Genomic DNA, 19,973 nt, shown 5'->3' with positions numbered 1-19,973 from the left:
GTTGTTTTTGTGTTGTTGGCTCATTTCAGCTGTTTGTAATTTAATTTGGGAAATTAAACCTTTGTCAGCCACATCGCGTGCAAATATTTTCTCCCATTCTGTAGGTTGTCGTTCTGTCTTGTTATGGCTTCCTTTTCTGTGCAGAAGGCTTGCGAAGTTGAGGAGGTTCTGTTTGTTGATGTCAGAGAACGCTTCGCTTGTGATCTCTTCCGGGAGGTTGTGGTACCAAGGCCTACGCCGAGGTCTTCATGTCACAACGTCCAGCCGTTTTGAGTTTAGCCTTGTGTTTGGCGAGGGGTGTTCTGTCTTCACAGATGTACACGCGGCCGTCCGCCTGTCCTTTGTCCATCGTGTGTTCTCGCCTCCTTTGTTGGAGGTGAGCTGACCTTAGGTGTGGGGGGGTTTATCTCGGGGCTCTCTGTTGTGACCCGTGGTCTTTGGTGGCACCTCAGCCTACTGGAGGCTCAGGTTGATGCCTAGCTTTTCAGAGGTAAAGTATTTTCAACTAGGTATGTACGTGGTATTGTAGGATAGGATCCTTCCACCCACTCAGCAGACTGCAGCGCAATGTAAATGTTTATATGCTCTGGGTAACCGCAGAATTCACCTGACTCGCTTTATTGTGACCGTCACTTCACCGCGGTGGCCTGGAACCAAACCCGCAGGACTTCCAAGGCGTGCTTGTTTGCCTCCACTCAGACGTGCAGGACCACAGCATCTCTGGGGAGAGCTGACGTGCCTTTAGAGTGATGCTTTACTTGGGAATGTCATGCAGACAACAGAATTTCCTCACTTCCAGTGCTGATAAAAATAAGAATGGCCCTATGTCTAAAATCTGTTGAAAATCATTCTGCCACCAGCAGTTGTAGCTCTCGTTACAGGGCCTGGGCATATGGCAGGACAGATTCACTGGAAGCCAGAGGAAACCACCTCGCTGATGCCTCTGCGGAAACACCTCCCCTAGGATAGTAAACCTCTGTCCTGGTCCAAAAGGCTGTTTCCCCTGCAAAGACCTGAGGGAGCAACCAGGGGAGGTGACAGCTGCCCTCCAACAGAGAGAGGCACCATCGGAAATCTGAAGGCTGGCTGCTGGGCTCAAAAAGAAACGGGACTCTAGTTTGAACCTAGTCCTGAGCTGGTTCTGCCAGAACACCTGAAACGTCTTTCACTGAACCCTGCTCGTGCATCACACCATCGGTCCACTGGAAAAACAGTAGCCTTTGTAAACCGATACTGGGGAAGAAACGTCAGCAAGGCCACCACAAGCGCTCATGCTGTGTGTTCCACCTGCTAACTCAGCCCCGAGAGACCTCAGCGTTTACCAGACTGTTAGAGGTCAGGCAGGCGGGTTTCACACAGTCACCCCAGCTCGTGGATGTAAGTGTGTTCTCGTCACAGGTTGCATGTTTTCTTGTTGGACTCAAGCATTTCCGTGTAGAGAAGCGGCTAAAGTCTTTTTAGGAAAGACAATTCCCACCTGAACCCCCCGGAATTCCACTTCCCTGGACAAGTCCAGGCCATGCGGCCAGTTGTGTGTTTCCACGGGGCTTATACCTCAGTCCTCAGGACCATGTCAGCATACAAGTGGAGTTAAAGAGATCCGGTTGGCTCGATTATTAAGACCCTCCACATGCATTGGCCAAAAGCACTGCCCTGGTTCTTCCAAATCTTAGATGCACTGTATTCAGGATTCATAAACTCCCACCCTTGGAGGTGCTCATAGGCGGCCTCTGCTCCCTTTGACCTACTCATGGGAGGGCACGCGCTCCACACCTGCAGGACCAAAGCCGGGCTGTAGGGGGCAGTCTCCATGGCGCGTTCCTGGGAGATGAGGTGTCCCTCCTCAGCCTGGGGACCCCGACTGCTGGAAGAGGCTCTCCATGAAGGCTCCCTCCAGCCTCATTGCAAGGACCTGCCCCGTATTGCTGAGTAACCCCATGCCACCACGCTCCAAGACTTAGAGATTCCTGAATTCAGGTGTCCCTCTTTTTTTTTTTTTTTTTTTAGGGCCGCACCTGCAGCATGTGGAAGTTCCCAGGCTAGAGGTGGAATCGGAGCTGCAGCTGCTGGCCTACACCACAGCCACACCAGATCTGAGCCCCATCTGCAACCTCCACCCCAGCTCACAGCAACGCTGGATCCTCAACCCACTGAGCGAGGCCAGGGATGGAACTCAGATCCCCATGGTCACCAGTTGGGTTTGTTTCCGCCGAGCACAACCAGAACTCCTCATGTGTCCCATCTTTGAAAGGCTCCTAAACCTGAGTGGACCTGCAGCCCAACTCAAGACCGAAAGCTACACGTCCCCGTCCTGGCTCAGCAGAAACGAATCTGACTAGTGTCCGTGACGATGCAGGTTCGATCCCTGGCCTTGCTCGGTGTAGGTTAGGGATCTGGTGTTGCCATGGACTGTGGAGTAGGCTCCAGCTGCAATTTGACCCCTAGCCTGGGAACCTCCATATGCTGCAGGTGTGGCCCTAAAAGACGTAAAAAAAAAAAAAAAAAAAAAAGGCTGAAAGCTAAACATTTCCAAAGACCGAAGCATGGAGGTAGACAGCTTTCTGAGACATCCAGCCCTGGCCTGTGTAACCGCCCCCGCCCCGTGTCCTGTCACTCAGCCGGGTCATGCTGTTGAACGTTTTCACTGCCTTTCTCTGGCTTCCTTGCCGTCCTCTGGTTTGGCCGCAGTGCACCCCTGCTTCTCCCGTATAAAAACTCTGATTCCACTAGCCGTACCAACTGTTGGCTGCACCACTGACCTGGCAGCCTGGCCCTTATCCTTAGAAGGATGGTGGAACCTGTCTGCAGAGACGGAGGCTCTTCCTGTGGCCCCGTTTGCAGCCGCACGTGCGCTCCCCGCTGGGGAGACCCGAGGCGAGGACGGCCCTCCGCTCCCCAGGCCACGAGATCGGCTTGTACAGTAAGGTTGGCCAGCGATGCTTCTTGTTTACAAGAGAAGGTCAGTCCTATCCAGACAGTGAGGTCTGTGCCATCGAGGAGCCGTGAACTCCTGCGTGGGTCCTCCTGCAGCTCCCCTTCCCCCCTCTGCCCAGAGAGGCAGCTCACCTGTAGCAGCTGCAGTTTGCCTGAACCATTGCAGTTTTGCTGCTCTTCCAGAAAAGCTCTCTTCCGGGCACCTCAGCCTCCACCTCTCATTTAGGTTGTTGGAAACTCACGTCCACATCTTAGTAGCCAGGTGACCTTGAGTCCCCCTTCCCATCCTCAGTGTCCCCTCCTGTACACTGGGGATGTCCCTCCCTGCTGGAGCTGTTGTGGGTGTAAGATGGGGGCCTGTCGCCTGGCACCTGCTAGTGGGGGGTGGCTGGAATCAGGTGTGTGGCCCTCCATTCAGCTGGAGGACAGCTCCTGCAGGGGAGCAGCTGGTGTGTACGTGGTCCTCAGCAGCCTCAGCGGAAGGTGCTGTTGCGTCTTTTTGTTGACAGTGGAGAGTTTAATTATGTAGCCAAATTATAGCTGGCTTCAGTCTGTAACCAGTTTGGCGGTCAGTATCCTGGACCCATTCCTTCTCTTTGACCCAGGCGTCCTACAGTGACGCTGCTCTTCCTGCTCTGTGGACAGAGAGTCACTTGGGATGGTGAGCTGTGTAAAGGCATGCCCGTGTAGACGCTGTCAGAGGCATGTCTCGGGGGGAAGAGCTTCGGGGTCTAACAGCTGGTAAAAATTCGCTCTTAAAAGTGTCACCGCATATTGTTTTGAAGACCTGCCTGTCTCATGTTTTGCGATATAATATGTTAAAAAGCAGAATATAAGCTTAGGAACACCCAGGTGCAGTTGTCCGTGTGTGGGAAACTGCAAGTGAGCTGAGCTGGGGAGTGGAGGGATTCCGATTTCTGTGTGCAGTGACTCTGGACTTGGCAGAAGGTGATGGGGCTCCTTGAGGGGGGGTTTCCTTCTGGTTTTCTTTTCTTTTCTTTTCTATCCTTTTTTTTGTCTTTTTGTACTTTCTAGGGCTGCACCTGCGGCACGTGGAAATTCCCAGGCCAGGGGCCCAGTTGGAGCTGTAGCCACCAGCCTACACCACAGCCACAGCCACACCGCATCTGAGCCAGGTCTTTGAGCTTCACCACAGCTCACGGCAACGCCGGATCCTTAACCCACGGAGCAAGGCCGGGGTCGAACCCGAGAACCTCAAGGTTCCTAGTCGGATTCAGCAACCACTGAGCCATGACAAGAACTCCATCTTTTTTTTTTTTTTGGTCTTTTGTCTTTTGTCTTTTTCGGGCTATACCCGCAGCATATGGAGGTTCTCAGGCTAGGGGTCACATTGGAGCTGTAGCCGCCGGCCTACGCCAAAACCACAGCAGCATGGGTTCCGAGCAGCGTCTATGACCTACACCACAGCTCACAGCAACACCAGATCCTTAATCCACTGAACGAGGCCAGGGATCGAACTCGCATCGTCATGGATGCCAGTTGCGTTTGTTAATCGCTGAGCCACGACGGGAACTCCTCCATCTGGTTTGCATTTACTTTCTTAGCTCATTTAGTTTTTTGAAAAAGATAATGTAATGTTTATGTAGTATTTTGAATTTCTAGAGTAATCAGCGTGTTTTATTTGGAAACAAAATAGCCTAAGAAACATGCAGTTGAGTTGGAGGCCAGAAAATTGTCGTTCCTAAATTCCCGTTGGAGCTGTTTTTCTTGGGTTACTAAAGGGTTATTGTTTTGTTTTGACCCCAAAACACTGATTGAGGGGATTGTGCTTTGCTTAGATACCTAAGAATGAGACATAGGCCACTCGTCAGCCTGAAACCACCCACCCTCCGTGGGACTCTGCAGTACATTTACTGCCTCTAGGGGCGTCATCACCAACCCCGACTCTCTGGCTATGCGTACTCATGTCAGATGCTGTTGAACAAGCATATGCTGTAGAACCAGCCTTTAGTGTTTGTAGGTGGAAAGCCCCCTGATGTGGAGGTGATGCTTCTTTAGATGCGTCTGTGACAGTGGGTTCGTATGGAGTGTCCCCCGGGTGTCTACACTAGCACCGCCTCCTCAGTGCAGAGCTCGCAGGGTGACCAGAGGGACTGAAGCAGCATCCTGTGAGTTAGAGTTTGAGAGGCGGTGTGGACTGCAGCAGATGCTTTGAACTGCTCTAAAAGGATGGGCCTAGCATAATAAATGGTCTGTTTCTCAAAGGCAGATAAGGCAAGTTAACATGGATTGTCTTCGTCTGAAGTCTGGTCATTGCAGTGCCAGCAGTAGAAAAGCCTGAGTGAGAGGTGCTTGCGCCGAGACACGGAGATGCCAAGTGTCTGATTGATGAGGCTTGGCAAGTGCACGTATCCAGGCAGCCAAACGCCATTCATGGTCTAGAACGCTTCCGCCACCCCAGAAAGTTCCCTGCTGGCCCGCAGGGGTGCCTTACGCCTGCGGAAAATCACTGTTCAGAGAGTAATTCGGGGGCGGGGGGAGTGTTTGTGAACATTTAGTAACGTTAATTCTTTTTTAATTTGTAGGAGATAAAACACATTCAGATGGCAGATAACAGGTAAGGCAAAACAAACTTTGTTTATCGGGGTTTAAATTTTAGTTGGTGAGCAAAAGCCAAGCCCTATTTCAGTAAACACATTAGATGCTCCAGCATGTGGCTCTTCTTCCCCCTTTGTATTTGAGCGAGTGAAGAACTTGCCTTAGATACGAAAAGTGTCCCAGTATTGGTCTCAGAACCTTTGTGGGAAGTGATGGCTTTGCTGTCTGGGCTTTAACACCTCCCGGCTGAAGTCACGGCACCAACACTCTGCAGCCTCCAGGAGCCCAGTGAAAGGCGGCTTTGTGACCTGCTCTGAAGGTCGCATTTGGTTATGCAGAGTATTTGGTGTGGTTTATGGGGCGGCAGGGGGTTGTGTCCAGGCGTCTTTGAAAACCGTCAGACCTGTCTGTTTTTAAAGACTTTGTGTGGCCTCTCCCAGAGGCCCCGTGGGCACCGTGTCCCAACAGCTTGGTGAGGCGTCTTTTTTAAAGTACCCGAGGGAAGTGTTTCATAGGCTGCACACGTGTGTGAAGTCGCTGCAGAGACACCTCTTAGTATGTTACATAAGCAGTGCCCCTGTGCTCTTTATCTTTAGAACTTCCTTTAGGATAATGCCTTTAAGACAGACTGTTTCAGCTTTTCAGATGGGGTTCCTTCAGAGTCCTTGGAAGCTGCTAAAAATGCAAGTAACACAGGTCAGTTCCCTGCACACAGAAGGGTTGACCGTTGGGGAGTTTCATGCAGAGCTCGGGGTGCCTACGCCTGCCCACCTGTCCCAGTGAAGCGCGTAGTCCAGGCACACGATTTCAGCAAGAGTTAGAGCGGCTGAAATGAAACCAGGACTCCCTGGTGGCTCAGCGGGCTAAGGATCCAGCAGGCGCTCACCCTGCTGTGGCGCGGGTTCGATGACTGGCCTGGGAACTTCTGCATGCCATGGGTGCAGCTACAGAAAAAAAGTGAAAATAAAGTGCTTCGTTACATTTTTATTATAGGAGCTGAGACCGTGGAAGTAAAGTGAAGGGCACGCAGGTGCCACCTGCCAGCAGCCCACATGGGCGCCCAGTAGCAGACAGACTCTCGGGCTTCCACCTGGGCCTTTGCTTCTCGCCCCCGCTTCTGAAGCACATCCAGATAGCACACCAGCTGGGTGTGGTCGCCAGTGCATAGATGTGTGGGTTTTCCTCCATCTTCTAGCCTGTGTCTGGACCTTCTTCCCCCTGAACTGCTGGAAAGCAGGTTGTACAGAGTCTGGCTCTTGAAACGATGGGTGTACATTTCCTGAAAGCGCAGATTAATTCTCCTAACCACGGTGCCATTACCCCACCCGGGAGCTGAAATGTCGACACCGGGACGTAGAGAGCAGCAGTCACGCCTCGGCCGTTCTTCTGTGGCCCCGCCCCACATCCAGATCCAGGGTCAGCTGAGGTTCCTGTCTTGTGTTTGGTTCTGTCTCCTTTATTCTAGTGCACCCCCCCCCCACCCCACCCCGCCTGATTCCCTGCCCTTCTCACAGGGACACAGAGCAGGCTGTGCGGGCCCCGCCCCCGGAGACGCCCACACTCCGGGCCAGTCTCCTTGTTCCCCCCTCCTTAGACTCGGGGAGGCAGTTGGGCAGGACCACCGTGTAGGCGGCCTGGTGGAGTGGGAGGTGCACTTAGGCCCGAGACGGGGCCCCGGGATGGATGATGAGGGCCCTTGTCGTAAGTAGGCTGCAGGGCTCCCCGTGGGAATCGGGTTCCCCATAGGACCTTTTTTTTTTGTTTTTCTTTTTGTCTTTTTAGGGCTGCACCCAAGGCACTCGGAGGTTCCCAGGCTAGGGGGCGAATTGGGGCTGTAGTTACTGGCCTACACCACAGCTCACGGCAACGCCAGTTCCCTGACCCGCGGAGCAAGGCCAGGGATCGAGCCTGCGTCCTCATGGATATTAGATTCATTTCCGCTGAGCCACTATGGGAACTCCCCCATAGGACTTTGGCATAGGGGTTTGGGCCCCCTGGATGGTCCTTGCTGAATCAGTGATGACATTGGTGGTCCCTGAGGGTGTTTGAACAATTCTCCCAGCCTTAGTAACCTATTACCTCTATTAAAGAAATACTTCCCTGCCGCCCCGTTTTAATGTCACTGTAGACGGATGGGTTAGCTTTTTATTCAGTGTTTTATCATTTCCCATCATTTCTGGTGCGAAAATTGTCCCATTTGGCCAGTGGGGGTCCTTCTAAGCGGGCCGCTGTGTTCCCATCAATTCTAAGCACTTTCTAGCTCGGAGACACAAAGGATGCTTCAGTTTCCTTGAATGTTTCTTGCCCTGGTCCTGGAATCTACCACTTAATGCAGGAAGTCCTGGGTCTTTTTTTTTTTTTTTTTTCCACTTTAACTTAAGTTGTTGGGGAGTTCCTTTCGTGGTGCAGTGGTTAACGAGTCCGACTAGGAACCATGAGGTTGCAGGTTCGATCCCTGGCCTTGCTCAGCGGGTTAACGACCTGGCGTGGCCATGAGCTGTGGTGTAGGTCACAGACGTGGCTCAGATCCTGCGTTGCTGTGGCTCTGGCGTAGGCCGGTGACTACGGCTCCGATTAGACCCCCTAGCCTGGGAATCTCCATATGCCATGGGTGCAGCCCTAGAAAAGGCAAAAAGACAAAAAAAATTATTGGCATATAGTTGACTTACAGAGCTGTGTTCGTTCAGGTGTACAGCAGAGTGACTCAGTTCCACATAGACAGCCGTCCGTTCCTTTTCAGATTCTTTGCGCATGTAGGTCAGTGCACAGTATCGAGTGCATGTTCCTGTGCTGTACGGAGGTCCTGCTGCCCGTCTGTATTAGACACAGCAGAGTGTACATATCAGTCCCAGGCCCTCTCTGTTCCTCCCTTCCCCATGTCTCCCCTTTGGTAAACCTAAGTTTGGTTTTAAAATCTCCGAGTTTCTGTTCTGTGAGTTCTATTGTATCATTTTTATTAGATTCCATGTATTAATGTTCTCATGATATTTGTCTCTTAGTTGATTTGGTATGATAATTTCCAACCATGTTGCTGCAAATGGTGTTCATGCTTTTTGATGGCTGAGTAGTATTCCACTGTGTGTGTATACGTGTGTACACACAGACACCATCTTTTTAAAATTTTGTTTATTTATTGCCTTTTTACGGCCCCGTCTGCGGTGTGTGGAGGTTCCCAGGCTGGGGGTCAAATCGGGGCTGCAGTTGCTGGCCAGATCCAAGCTGTCTCTGCGACCTACACCACAGCTCATGGCAACGCCAGATCCTTGCCGGGGAATCAAACCTGCGTCCTCACAGATATTAGTCGGGTTCGTTTCTACTGAACCACAGTGGGAACTCCAATGGACATTTAATTTAGATTGCTTTATTTGGGGGGCGGGGGTGCTGTGCCCACCGCACGCAAATGTTCCCAGGCCAGAGATTGAACTTGCACCCCAGCAGTGACAACGCCACATCCTTAACCTCCTGTATCATCAGGGAACTCCAGTTTTGTGTCTTCTAGTGGGGAGAGATATTTAAGACCCAAAATACAGTTGCCGTCTGTCACTGTTTTAGGCCTTTCGGTGGCTAGAGCTAGAGGTGTGTGTTTGTGCGTGTGCATGGTATTTGCATTTACACACGCATCCAGTTCTATATGTGCAGTTACCACCATGAAATCGCCTGCCCAGGGCTTCACGTTAGCCGTCGTGCTTGGGGTTAAGTGTTCAACTGGGTGGCCTCCTCGTACTCGGCTCGCCCACACCGCTGTCCTGCACAAGCCTGGGGAGACCTAGGTGTGGGCTGCCTGTCGAGCCAGGCGAGGTGCTGCTGAGTTTGGGTTTCTGCACGCTGTCGCTCAGAGGGCGTCGCTCAGCACAGCGCGCAGCCTTCCCTCTCGGCGTCCTGTCTGGCCGCCGGGAGTCAGGGTGCTGTGTGGGGGCTGGACGGGCTGCATGGCCGAGGGGCGGGTGGTTGGGGGCAGAAGGGGAGGCCAAGGGCACCCCTCGAAACTGGCGGGCCTCCTGCTCCCAGGGCTCCTTGATCAGGGTTGCAGGAGGCCGCGGGCACCTTGTCCCTGTCCTCAGCTTCTGTCCCTGTCCTCCCCCCCGTGGGCCTGGGGAGAGAAGGCGCGCGACAGAGACTCAGCTGGACCTAGCCAGTGTGACAGTGTCCTCCGTTGGGAGACGGGCTCAAACAGCCGAGGAGACTCTCAGGTCAACAGCCGCCTGCCTGAGTGATTCAGGTCTTTAACAGTAGGGGGTTTTGACACGGGTGTAAGAAGCCACTTGGCCAAGCTCGTAGGTAGGTGTTGGTGGTTTTCGACTCTTGACTGCCACGTGGTGGACATGTTTTAAATGTTTCGGCCTTTTTGTTTAAACTCTTCATAGAAAAGCTCACAGACCAGGTGATGCAGAATCCTCAAGTTCTGGCGGCTTTGCAGGAACGACTCGACAGCGTCTCACACACTCCTTCCAGCTACATCGAGACGTAAGTGTGCCGCGCCCGAGGCCTGACTCAGCTCTGGGGCGCAGAGAGCAAGCCCCCCCTTCCCCGGCTCCCGGGGCCGGGAAGGAGGGTGTTTTCCCGCAGCACTCGGGGCCTGCCGAGAGCCAGGGAGGGGCGGCACGGCGTGGCGGTGCCTTCCGGTGGCCGTCGCAGCGACCTCACAGGTCTCAGGAGTCAAGCGGCCCGGGAGGCTTAGCGGGGAAGCCGGCCTGGGCCCTGGCAGCCCCTGGAGTGCTTTCTCGTGGGGGGCTCCTGGTTGGCCACGTGAGCCTGCCACCCCCAAACATCACTTGTTTGGAAGAGATCTGCCTCCTGCTCATGTCGCACAGGGGAACGACGCAGATGCTACCTTGGGGCCTGGGACAGCTCCCTGCAGGGCCCGGCTGCTCCGGGGCCTCCTGCGGCCAGGGCAGGGCCTGGCCTCAGGGTCCCGCCCTCTGCTAGTCCCCTGGCGGGGCTCCGCCGTGCTCTCTGCGTCTCTTACGCTGGGGAGGGCACGCTTGGGGGCTGCTTTGCTCGTCTGGAGATTTCTCCGGGGCAGCTTAGGGGGAGGCTTTAGAGATTTCTGCAGACTGATGGGTGGGCTTAGCAGAGTGGCGATGGAGGGGTGGTTCCTAGTCTCCCGGCTTCCGAAGCTGGCCCCAGGGGATGGCGCTGACCGGGAGGACGTGTGGGGCGGGAAGAGAATTAGCTCCGCGGGACGTGCCGGCTGCGGGGAGCAGAGGGTGTCCTTCCTGTCACGGGAGGATTCGAAAGTTAGGAGGTACGTTGCAGTTGTGGAACCGATGGAGAGCAGGAGTGTAGACATTCATGTTTCGGATGCTGCTGACTGCGTCCTCTGCTGCTCCCTTGCTCTTTTCTCCTGGCAGTGGTCCTGCAAAGGTGAGCGGCTGGGAGTCTCCCACACTGAGACTGCCGGGGCCTGATGGTCTCAGGACGGGGGTCCTTAGTGATGCTCGGCTGTTGCAGCTGCCCCTCCTCATCTGTGGGTTCCAGGGGTTCTGCATCTGCAGATTCAACCAACAGGGAATGCAGAATATGAGGGGGACGTTTTTCCAGAAAGTTCCAAAAAGCAGAACTTGAACTTGCTGCGCACAGACAGCTGTTTACCATCGCATTTCCGTTGACTTTGGCATCATAAGTAATCTCGGCTGATTGACAGTGTGGGAGGATGTGTTCGGGGTGTCTGCAGCCTCCACCCGTAGAAAGGAGGTGAGCGAGCGCCTCTAGATTTTGATCTCTCCGGGTCCTGGAACCAGTGCCCCTTGGTAGCTGTCTTTTCTAAGCTGCCTGGTAGGTTCTGGGTGCTGTGAGACTGGTGCCAGCTCTGCCCTGTAGGACTCACCCCAGGTGGTAGACTCGGGGCACAGGGACTTTCCGTGTCAGGGATCAGATCACAGCTGTGGCAGCACAGGGTGCTTTAAGCCACTCTTCCGGGCTGGGGATTGACCCTGCATCCCAGCCCTCCAGAGATAGCACCACTGCCATTGCGCCGTAGCGGGAACTCCTAAAATATTTTTGAAAAGGTGGGAAGATAACCCAAGGCTAAGAAGCCCTTAGGTGTCTGACTCTGGAAGAGAACGCACGCCTCGTCTGTGTGGGTCTGTGCACTTCCTGTGGTGTCCCCCACACCTGGGGACAGGCCATTTCAGGCCCCCATCTTGGCATCATTCCCCATCCTTCACTTTTACAAATGAGGCCTCAGTGGTCCCTTGAGCACATAAACGCTTGGCTGTGTCCTTGGGATGAGTTCTCAGGGTAGGTGGAAAGGAGTTTGCCAGGGTTCGTGTTGCTCCTGAGAAGGAGGGTGAGTCAGGGGCCTGCGCCTTCAGCCCCGCCACACCTGGGGCTTTTGTCGGAACTGCCGGCCTGGCGAGTCAAAACCGGCGGGTCTCCCAGACTTGGCCTCTGCCCCACCCTGCACGAGGTGGGCGGGTTACTCTGTCCGTCTTCCTCTGCGGATGGCCCTTCCCGCTTCCTCCGCCCCCGCCCGCTGCCGCGCTCCCTGGGGTGGGGAGGTGGGCTGCCGTGACTTTCCGGCGCGCCTGCCCGTGGCGGCGAGGGTGTTCCTTGTGTGCTCGTCTGGACTGACTGCCGTAGGATCAGCATGCTGCCTTCGGTTCCGGCGTGTGGATGTTTTCTCTCTGCTCGTCTTTTAGTTTACCTAAGGCAGTGAAGCGGAGAATCAACGCGCTGAAGCAGCTGCAGGTGAAGTGCGCTCACATAGAAGCCAAGTTCTACGAGGAAGTTCACGACTTGGAGAGGAAGTACGCGGCGCTGTACCAGCCTCTCTTTGACAAGGTGCGGGCTGCTAGCCGGTTGACTTAGTCCCCGCACGCCTGCTCCTGCGGGGTCCCGTGGGCCGGCCCATCACCGCCTGCTCTCCTTTAAGCCCTAAGACGCGGAGTCCGTCTTCAGTCTTGTGTACACTGTCTACAGGCTTCTTAGCCTAACTCCGATCTCCCAATAACTGGGCGTAACTAAGAAGGTCTCGTTTTCTCCTTAGAGAAGGGAGTTCATCACGGGTGACGTTGAGCCGACAGATGCGGAGTCGGAGTGGCACAGCGAGAACGAAGAGGAGGACAAACTGGCCGTGAGTCTTTTTATGAGTGCGACCGGGGCTCTCGTTCCCTGCTGTTAGAAATGAGACCGTTTTGGTGGCTTTTAATCCTGGGCAGAACTTGACGAAGACAAGAGCTCCTGAGAGCAGGGGCTGCTTCACCTTAGGCAGGTGTTCTGATTTCTTTATGACAGCGGAACCGAGCGGCCCTGCAGGTCTGGCGTCCGCTTGGCCTGTGGGTCACGCTTCTCAGTCGGCGTGGCGCCTCCGCACAGCCCTGCGGAGCCGGGCTGAAGGCACCAGGAGGAGTCTGGGTGGAGAGAGCAAAGGCCCAGCGTAGGGGAGTCCGTGTGGCTGGTCTCGGGGTGGGGGCGCTGTCTGGGAGAGCGTCCTGCTCGAGGACCAGCAGTGACTGTGAGGGAGCCCCGGGGCGTCTTGTCACTGGAGGAGGGTAGATTCCGGGTCCTCGGGGCGACGTTCCTGGCCGTCACCTGCTTGCAGCCTTTTCTGGTGATGGGTACGTGCCATCCCAGTGGCACGGAAAGTCCCCCCACAGCCAGTGAACTTTGTCGGCCTGATTGTACGTGTGGGAGATGAGAAGCGTTTCTATCCTATGGTGTAAACCTTTCGGGTTGCTTTTTTTTTAATGTTAGTTTTGGTAGACATGTGTCTTTTTAGATTTTTTACAGATAGGTAGACTCCAGCATGGTAAAGCCATGCCTGCAGATCAGTTTTTGGCTGCCCCTGTTATTTCAAAAGCCCCTTGCAATCGTGCCATCCCAGGACTCTCACATCAAGGTCATGACCTTAGAGGAGGCTCCCTCCACGTGGCCGCGTCGCCGCTGTGATGTTTGCATGGTGCTTCCGTCCTGACATCACCGTGTAGTTGGACATGCGCCTCGGTGGGCAGCTCCTTGTAGCTGAAGACCCTGGGGTGTCCATCTCGTGGTGATTGTCCCGAGATCCAGCGCTGGACACCCTTTCCCAGGCTGGGGGCATCGTATCGGCTCTTTAGATTTTTCTCCCTTGATCTGAAATTATGTCATGGAATTACATCTGGATTGAATGCCTTCCTTAAATGCTTTGTTCCTCAGAAACATTTGAAATTGTAACACGGTTCAAACTATGGCACCGTGGGGAGTTCCTGTCGTGGTACAGTGGTTAACGAATCCAGTCAGTAACCATGAGGGTGCAGGTTCCATCCCTGGCCTCGCTCAGTGGGTTAAGGATCCGGCGCTGCTGTGAGCTGTGGTGTAGGTCACAGAGGCGGCTCAGGTTCAGCATTGTTTTGGCTGAGGTGTAGGCCAGCAGCTACAGCTCCGATTGGATCCCTAGCTTGGGAACCTCCATATGCCGTGGGCGCAGCCCTAAAAGCCCCCCCCCCCCCAAAAAAAGACCAAGGGCTCTGGAAGTTTACGCAGGATGCTGAATTTATGTTTGTTGTTATACCATTGAACTGTGTGTAAGTGTGGCGCATCGTGGTAAGTGTTTTCTTCTGTATCTTTATTTTCTAGGGAGACGTGAAAGATAAAGTAGTCATAGCGGAAAAAGAAGCAGCAGCAGCAGAAGAGCCAAACCCCAAAGGAATTCCGGAGTTCTGGTTCACCATCTTCAGAAATGTCGATATGCTGAGTGAGCTAGTGCAGGTGGGCCTCCTCACCCGTGAGTGCGCAGTGGGGTTTGGCGGTTGTGGGCAGATTGTGGCTGGAAAGGCGCCTGCTGAGACCGTGGCTTGGAAGGGTAGTCGAGGTCCCACCGGGAGGCTGGGTCAAGGCCGGAGCCCCGGCGGCCCTCGTGCTGCGGTCCTCGTGGGAAGGCCTGCCTCGGCGCCGCCGCCGGGCTCCGAGTTGCTTTGCCTCCTATACATGCTGCCTCGCTCCAGCAGGCAGCGTCCAGACCCTCTGTGTCCCACTGTGACGTGAGCAAGCCAGAAGGGGAGGTGGGTAGTGTGTGTATACGCTGCTCGCAGGCGCGGGCACGCTGGCTGGCACACACCCAGACTTCTCTGTTGATGGATTTTCGAAGTGTGAAAGGGGCCTGTTGTGCAACTTTGCTGCTCGGACAAATACGTAAAAGTCGCCAGTGTTGTTTTCTTTTAATGGGACCAGCCAAGCTTGCTGTTTTCGCCTTGCCCCGTCCAGCTCTCTGTGATGAAATGGTGAACCACCTCAGTGGGAACAAACGGGACTTGACTTGAGCTGAGTTAGGGTGGCAGTTGCCATAATCCAGAAATGGTCCTGCTCAGAAGTCCACAGAGTTGGTCGTGTCTGCAGTGCGCTTACTCCAGACAAGTGGGCCCAGGGCTTCTGCATCAGAGCGCAGCCCCGAGGGGCTTGCAGATGGCTGTGCTCCTGTCCGCCGGCTCCGGGAGCCGGCCGCACTGCCGCCTGCGGGTCTGATGCCCACCCGCGTGCTGGAACTGCGGGAGGAGGAAGGGTGTGCCTTTCTCCCCGCTGTCCCGCTCCGGGACTGTTTCAGGTGCGTGGCGCGGAGGAGCCTGTGTTTTCTTGTCCACACTTCTTTTTCACGCGAAGGGGTGTGGGGTAAGGATGCTGGACCCTGCTTTTAAAAGACTAATATGAGCCAGAAGTTTATTGGAGAAGTGGAGTAGCATGTGCGGGAACCCGATTCTCGCCCTGACTGTGTGTTAGATGCACCTGGGCAACGTGAATACTAAATAGCAGGAGTTTGGGGGTTTGAGCATAAGCCCCCGTTCTCCTCACTCGGCCCTGTGATAAAGCAACAAAGGAGGTAGCACCATCCGTGCCTCCCCCACCACCAAGTCCGAGTTCCAGGTGTCTGTAGAAGCGCTCGTGTGAGTCCCATGTGCCCCAGGGGTTGGAACCCCCACATCAGCAGAGAGATGGAGAGCAGAGCATTTAGCGGGTGTGCCCAGCACTCGGGCGTCCTCTGGGAAATACAGCTTCAGTGGGTCTGGGTGCGGCCTGTGGAGCTTCGTTTCTAGTGTGCCCCCAGGTGCTGCAGGGGGGCACACCGAATAGGGGCAGGGACGTCAGGATGTAGGCTTTGGGGGGGCAGGTTAGGTGACTCGATCGGATAACCTGGCTCCCGTGTTACCTGCCAAGTAGTTATTAACCTGGGGATGCTCTATCCGTAGCGTTTCCCTGGTTTGGGGGGTGATGGTGTGGTCAGCCGTATTTAATGGAGCGTCTCTTCCGTTCTCCCCAGCACCTCTGTGTCGGTGTCGGTGCTTCGGTGTTGAAGCCTCGGAGTGTCTCACTGCCCTTTGTCTCAGGCTGTAAAAAGATGCGGTGGTGTTTTCTTGAGGACTCGTTTCACGTGTGGCGAGTGATGAGATGTGGTCTGGGCTGTCTCTAACCTGCAGCAGGTGGTTGGTGGTCATAGGTTCCACTTGGGTCGTGCGTTGTGTCCCGGAGGCGGGCGTGGCTCTAGGTCCTTGGGTTCTCTGATGGCCGGGGCAGGTGGTTTTGAAACCTGGGGGGAGCGGCTTCCAGTCAGTCCCAGAGCTGCTCCTGCTGTTGGCCCCTTGGCTCCTTAGTTTTGAGAGTCTGCTAATTTAGGGCCTTCTGTTATGCTCTGGGCCATAGAACGTTCTTGGCCTTTAAGGTACATGGCTGGTTGAGGAAATCCAGGACATGATAGTTATTTTGTGAATGTGGAAAAAATAGCAGTGGCTGCTGCTAGTTTGGGATGCATTTGAAGGTCGCAGCGCTGTGAGTTTGGAAAACATACCAGTGATACGTTGGTCTTAAAACTGCAGGGATGGGCCAGATGCGTGATGAGCAGAATCTCAGAGCCTGTCGCTGGGCTCTGGAGTTGAGGCTTGGCATCTCGTCCTGATGTGGCTTTCTTCAAAGCCGACTGGGGTTACCTTGTGTCTGAAGACGTGGCCGGGTACCTCTGTTCATGCTGTTTTTTGTTTTGCTCCATACAGGCTCGGTCCCTGGCCCGGGAACTTGTGTGTGCTGTGGGCGCAGCACCCCCACACACCCAAAAAGTTAGCGCTTTAAAATGCTAGCCATCCTCTGACAGCACTGGGGTTTGCCACAAGCCTTCAGTTTGCAAAAATGCAAAACATCTCTGAAGCACAACAAAGCAGCATGCAGTAAGCAAGGTGTGCCTGTGGTATAGAAAGAATTTAAAATTGGGAAGTTGGTGGTTATTAGACTCAATTCTTAGAGCCTAATGGGACCTCAGGAAATGTTTAAGTCCAGTCCCCAGGCTTCTGGGTGAAGAAGTAACTCTTCTACAAAGGAAACACCTATCGGTAGTATGCGGTCATTGGGTTGCAGGCCTTGTGAGGTTTTGGTTTTTTGGGTTGGGTTTTTTTTGTTGTTGGGGGGGGGGGGTTGTATTTTTCTTAGTTGGACTTGCTCAAATGATAGGCCCTGTAAACTGCGTTTGAACAGTGATAACTTATAAAAGCACAGGGTCATCGTTAGATGCTCTTAGCTGACACCTGCCGTCTTGGTGTCAGACGCACTTTGGTGTTTCTGGCTGTGAGTTGACCCTGTGTTGGATTTAGGAGGAAGTTGGCTGCCAAGGTCAGTAGCTCGTCTCGGCATTTTTCTGACTGTCCCTTTGGAGATGCTGAGGACTAGCCGTCTTAATTGGTGGCATTTCTGACTCTGTAGGCGCTGAGAGTTGCTGGTGATGGGGAAGCAGACAGAGCTCCAGGCCAGGCAGAGGTGGCACCTCCAACACTGCTAATCAGGGTCTGGAGTGCAGACAGCCCTCCACAGCCAAGCCCTTCGATCGGTCCCGAACCTCATCTTTCCAGAGTCCTAGTGCCCGCCGCCTCGTGAGGGCAGTTCGAGCAGGGCCAGGGCCTTCCTGGGAGCACTGTTCGTGACCTGCTGGCCTGCCTGTGGCCGTCGGGTTCCATTCCAGTGCCACAGCAGTTCCAGCGCCACCTGCCTGCCTGCCTGCCTGCCTCCCTGTGGCTGTCAGTTGCAGGGCTTGGAGACAAGGGCCGGAGCAGCCTGGGACCAGGCCTTGGTCCCTCCCCCCTCCCCCACCACAGAGCAGAGTAAGGTGGGGTTGCTCTGTTTTAGTCCTGCAGGTGCCACCTGCATGGGTGGGGAGGACGTGGGTGCTGTCTTTGAAAGGCCCACCGGAAGCTTCTTGTCTTCTCTTTGTGCTTTAGGAATATGATGAGCCAATCTTGAAACACCTGCAGGATATCAAAGTGAAGTTTTCAGAGCCTGGACAGCCTATGGTGAGTGTGATGCTTCAACTCCCGGCTGGGGTCCGGCAGGGTCAGGCCCCTGAGGGTGCAGGTCCCGGAGCCCAGGCAAGAAATCCGGACCTGGCCACTTCCCCCTGGCCAACGGGGTGACGTGTGCGCTCTCACGTGGCCTCTCGCAGCCCGACTGCCGGCTCAGGCGAGGGGAGGCGTGGCGGCAGGTGCAGGGGTCAGACACGGGGTGGGACTCCTCAGCCATGGTCTCTGAGCTGGTCTGTGTCCTCTGTTGGGTAGGGGATGGTGCGCTTTTGCCGAGCGTCTCGCAGGTTTAGGGGGACCTCGCGTGTCTAAGCCAGGTTGAGAGGGTGCTGAGTGTGGCCAGTGTGAGCAGCACTTCCCCAGGAATCCCGCTCGCCGAGGCCAGAGACCCACCAGCTCTACCTTCCCAGTGACTGCAGAGTCAAGGCTGAAAGCTCCTTGCCCGTCGATCGGTCCCGAACCTCATCTTTCCAGAGTCCTAGTGCCCGCCGCCTCGTGAGGGCAGTTCGAGCAGGGCCAGGGCCTTCCTGGGAGCACTGTTCGTGACCTGCTGGCCTGCCTGTGGCCGTCGGGTTCCATTCCAGTGCCACAGCAGTTCCAGCGCCACCTGCCTGCCTGCCTGCCTGCCTCCCTGTGGCTGTCAGTTGCAGGGCTTGGAGACAAGGGCCGGAGCGGCCTGGGACCAGGCCTTGGTCCCTCCCCCCTCCCCCACCACAGAGCAGAGTAAGGTGGGGTTGCTCTGTTTTAGTCCTGCAGGTGCCACCTGCTTGGGGTGGGGGTCGGGCACACACACCTGTATGGCCCCTTTCCTGGGCTGCTCCCCTCTCGGGGGTGATGCAGTAGCCCTCTGTGGGTGCGGGTCACCCCGGCAGCTGAGGGAGCCGCTTCTTTCCTGCCGCACCCAGGTTATCACTGGGCTTTCTTGCTGCCTCTTCCCTGTGAGTGCTCCTTACCTGCATGAGGAGCGCCCCCTACTGGCCCCTGGTGGCAGCATGCTGTAGTTTGCCGGGTGACCCGGGCCTGCTTCCTTTTAGCCCCTCGTCTTTCTCCTGTTGCTTTCCCACTTCACTTTGTAAGGTCCCGTGTGCTTCGTTACTGTAAGAAAACTTAGCAAATACGGAAAAGTGTGAAGAACACTATATAAATCGCCATCTTCTAGAAATAACTCTTAGGGGCATAGTCTGCCCTTTTTAAAATTATATGGCATCTCTGTCGTGGCACAGCAGAAACGAATCTGACCAGGAACCATGAGGTTGCAGGTTCGATCCCTGGCCTCGCTCAGTGGGTTGAGGATCCGGCATTCCCATGAGCTGTGGAGTAGGTCGCAGCTGTGGCTCGGATCTGATATTGTTGTGGCTCTGGTGTAGGCCAGCAGCTGTGGCTCCGATTGGACCCCTAGCCTGGGAACCTCCATATGTCCGCAGGTGTGGCTTTAAAAAGACCAAAATATATATATGTATATATATATATAAAATATGACATTAAAATTATAAAGAAAATAATTCAGAACGGCTTCAGAATGACACATGGCCATAGGGTGTTTGCCCCTGCCCCCCGCCGCTCTCCAGGTCACCGTATTCCTGCTGTAGAAAGTGGAATCATTACACAGCAGTGTGTTGCTGTCTTCACCTCATGCAGCCTCTGCGCAGTGGAAAATAGTCACTGCGTCCGTTGGCTGCAAAAAGGTGTATTTATATTCCCCCAAAATTGCTGCTGCCACCACCACCCCATGCCGAATTGTTGTATTATGATCAGCTTACTCAAACAAGATTTTTGGAGTTCCCGCTGTGGCACAGTGGGTTAAGAATCCAGCTGCAGAAGCTCAGGTCTCTGGAGGTACAGCGTCTATCCCCAGGCTGGCCCAGTGGGTTAAAGATCCAGCGTGGCCACAGCTCTGGTGTAGGTCACAGCTGGGGCTCAGATTCAGCCCCCGGCCTGTGAACTTCCATATGCCGTGGGTGTAGCCGTAAAAATAATAAATAAACTTCTAAGGTTTTCTCAGTTTAGGTTCTCTTTAGTGTAAGGAATGGGCCCGAGGACATGAACACTTACGAAGCCCAGAGTTACTCAGTTTGTGTGCCTGATGGTGCTAGTAGTGGTGGTTTGTTTTTTTATGCTTTCAAGTCATGTCAGGCCTGGGGCAGGGCTGCAGTGGCAGCACAGAGAGTCCCCCGTGTCCTCTGCCACACGCGTGGGGTCGGCTCGGACCCCGTGGCAGCCGTGGCTGGGGAC

At 54.8% G+C, this 19,973-nt stretch overlaps 1 protein-coding gene and 2 non-coding genes across 8 annotated transcripts in view; all 3 read left to right on the top strand.

Annotated features, from left to right (window-relative positions):
- Positions 1 to 19,973, top strand: part of NAP1L4 (nucleosome assembly protein 1 like 4) — a 47,209-nt gene that overhangs the window by 13,460 nt on the left and 13,776 nt on the right. For 3 of the 6 annotated variants that reach the window (XM_047774984.1, XM_047774985.1, XM_047774986.1), the window contains exons 2-8: positions 5,481 to 5,512; positions 6,131 to 6,189; positions 9,858 to 9,957; positions 12,135 to 12,276; positions 12,482 to 12,568; positions 14,050 to 14,181; positions 17,664 to 17,735. In XM_047774984.1, coding sequence (XP_047630940.1) covers positions 5,499 to 5,512; positions 6,131 to 6,189; positions 9,858 to 9,957; positions 12,135 to 12,276; positions 12,482 to 12,568; positions 14,050 to 14,181; positions 17,664 to 17,735 — 606 coding nt within the window. In that variant the 5' untranslated portion in view covers positions 5,481 to 5,498. Of the gene's footprint in view, positions 1 to 5,480; positions 5,513 to 6,130; positions 6,190 to 6,676; positions 6,910 to 9,857; positions 9,958 to 12,134; positions 12,277 to 12,481; positions 12,569 to 14,049; positions 14,182 to 17,663; positions 17,736 to 19,973 lie in introns of those variants that run through there. The other 3 variants (XM_047774989.1, XM_047774987.1, XM_047774983.1) reach the window with 3 other exon arrangements.
- LOC125126604 (small nucleolar RNA SNORA54) lies at positions 17,355 to 17,488 on the top strand. The gene has a single exon (XR_007134708.1). It is a non-coding gene; the product is annotated as a small nucleolar RNA SNORA54 (small nucleolar RNA).
- Positions 18,273 to 18,406, top strand: LOC125126602 (small nucleolar RNA SNORA54). The gene has a single exon (XR_007134707.1). It is a non-coding gene; the product is annotated as a small nucleolar RNA SNORA54 (small nucleolar RNA).

The sequence above is a fragment of the Phacochoerus africanus genome, chromosome 4 (genome assembly GCF_016906955.1).
Source record: "Phacochoerus africanus isolate WHEZ1 chromosome 4, ROS_Pafr_v1, whole genome shotgun sequence".
In the NCBI taxonomy this organism is placed as follows: domain Eukaryota; kingdom Metazoa; phylum Chordata; class Mammalia; order Artiodactyla; family Suidae; genus Phacochoerus; species Phacochoerus africanus.
The sequence above is the reverse complement of the archived record's forward strand: the minus strand, read 5'-3'. Positions and strand labels throughout refer to the sequence as shown.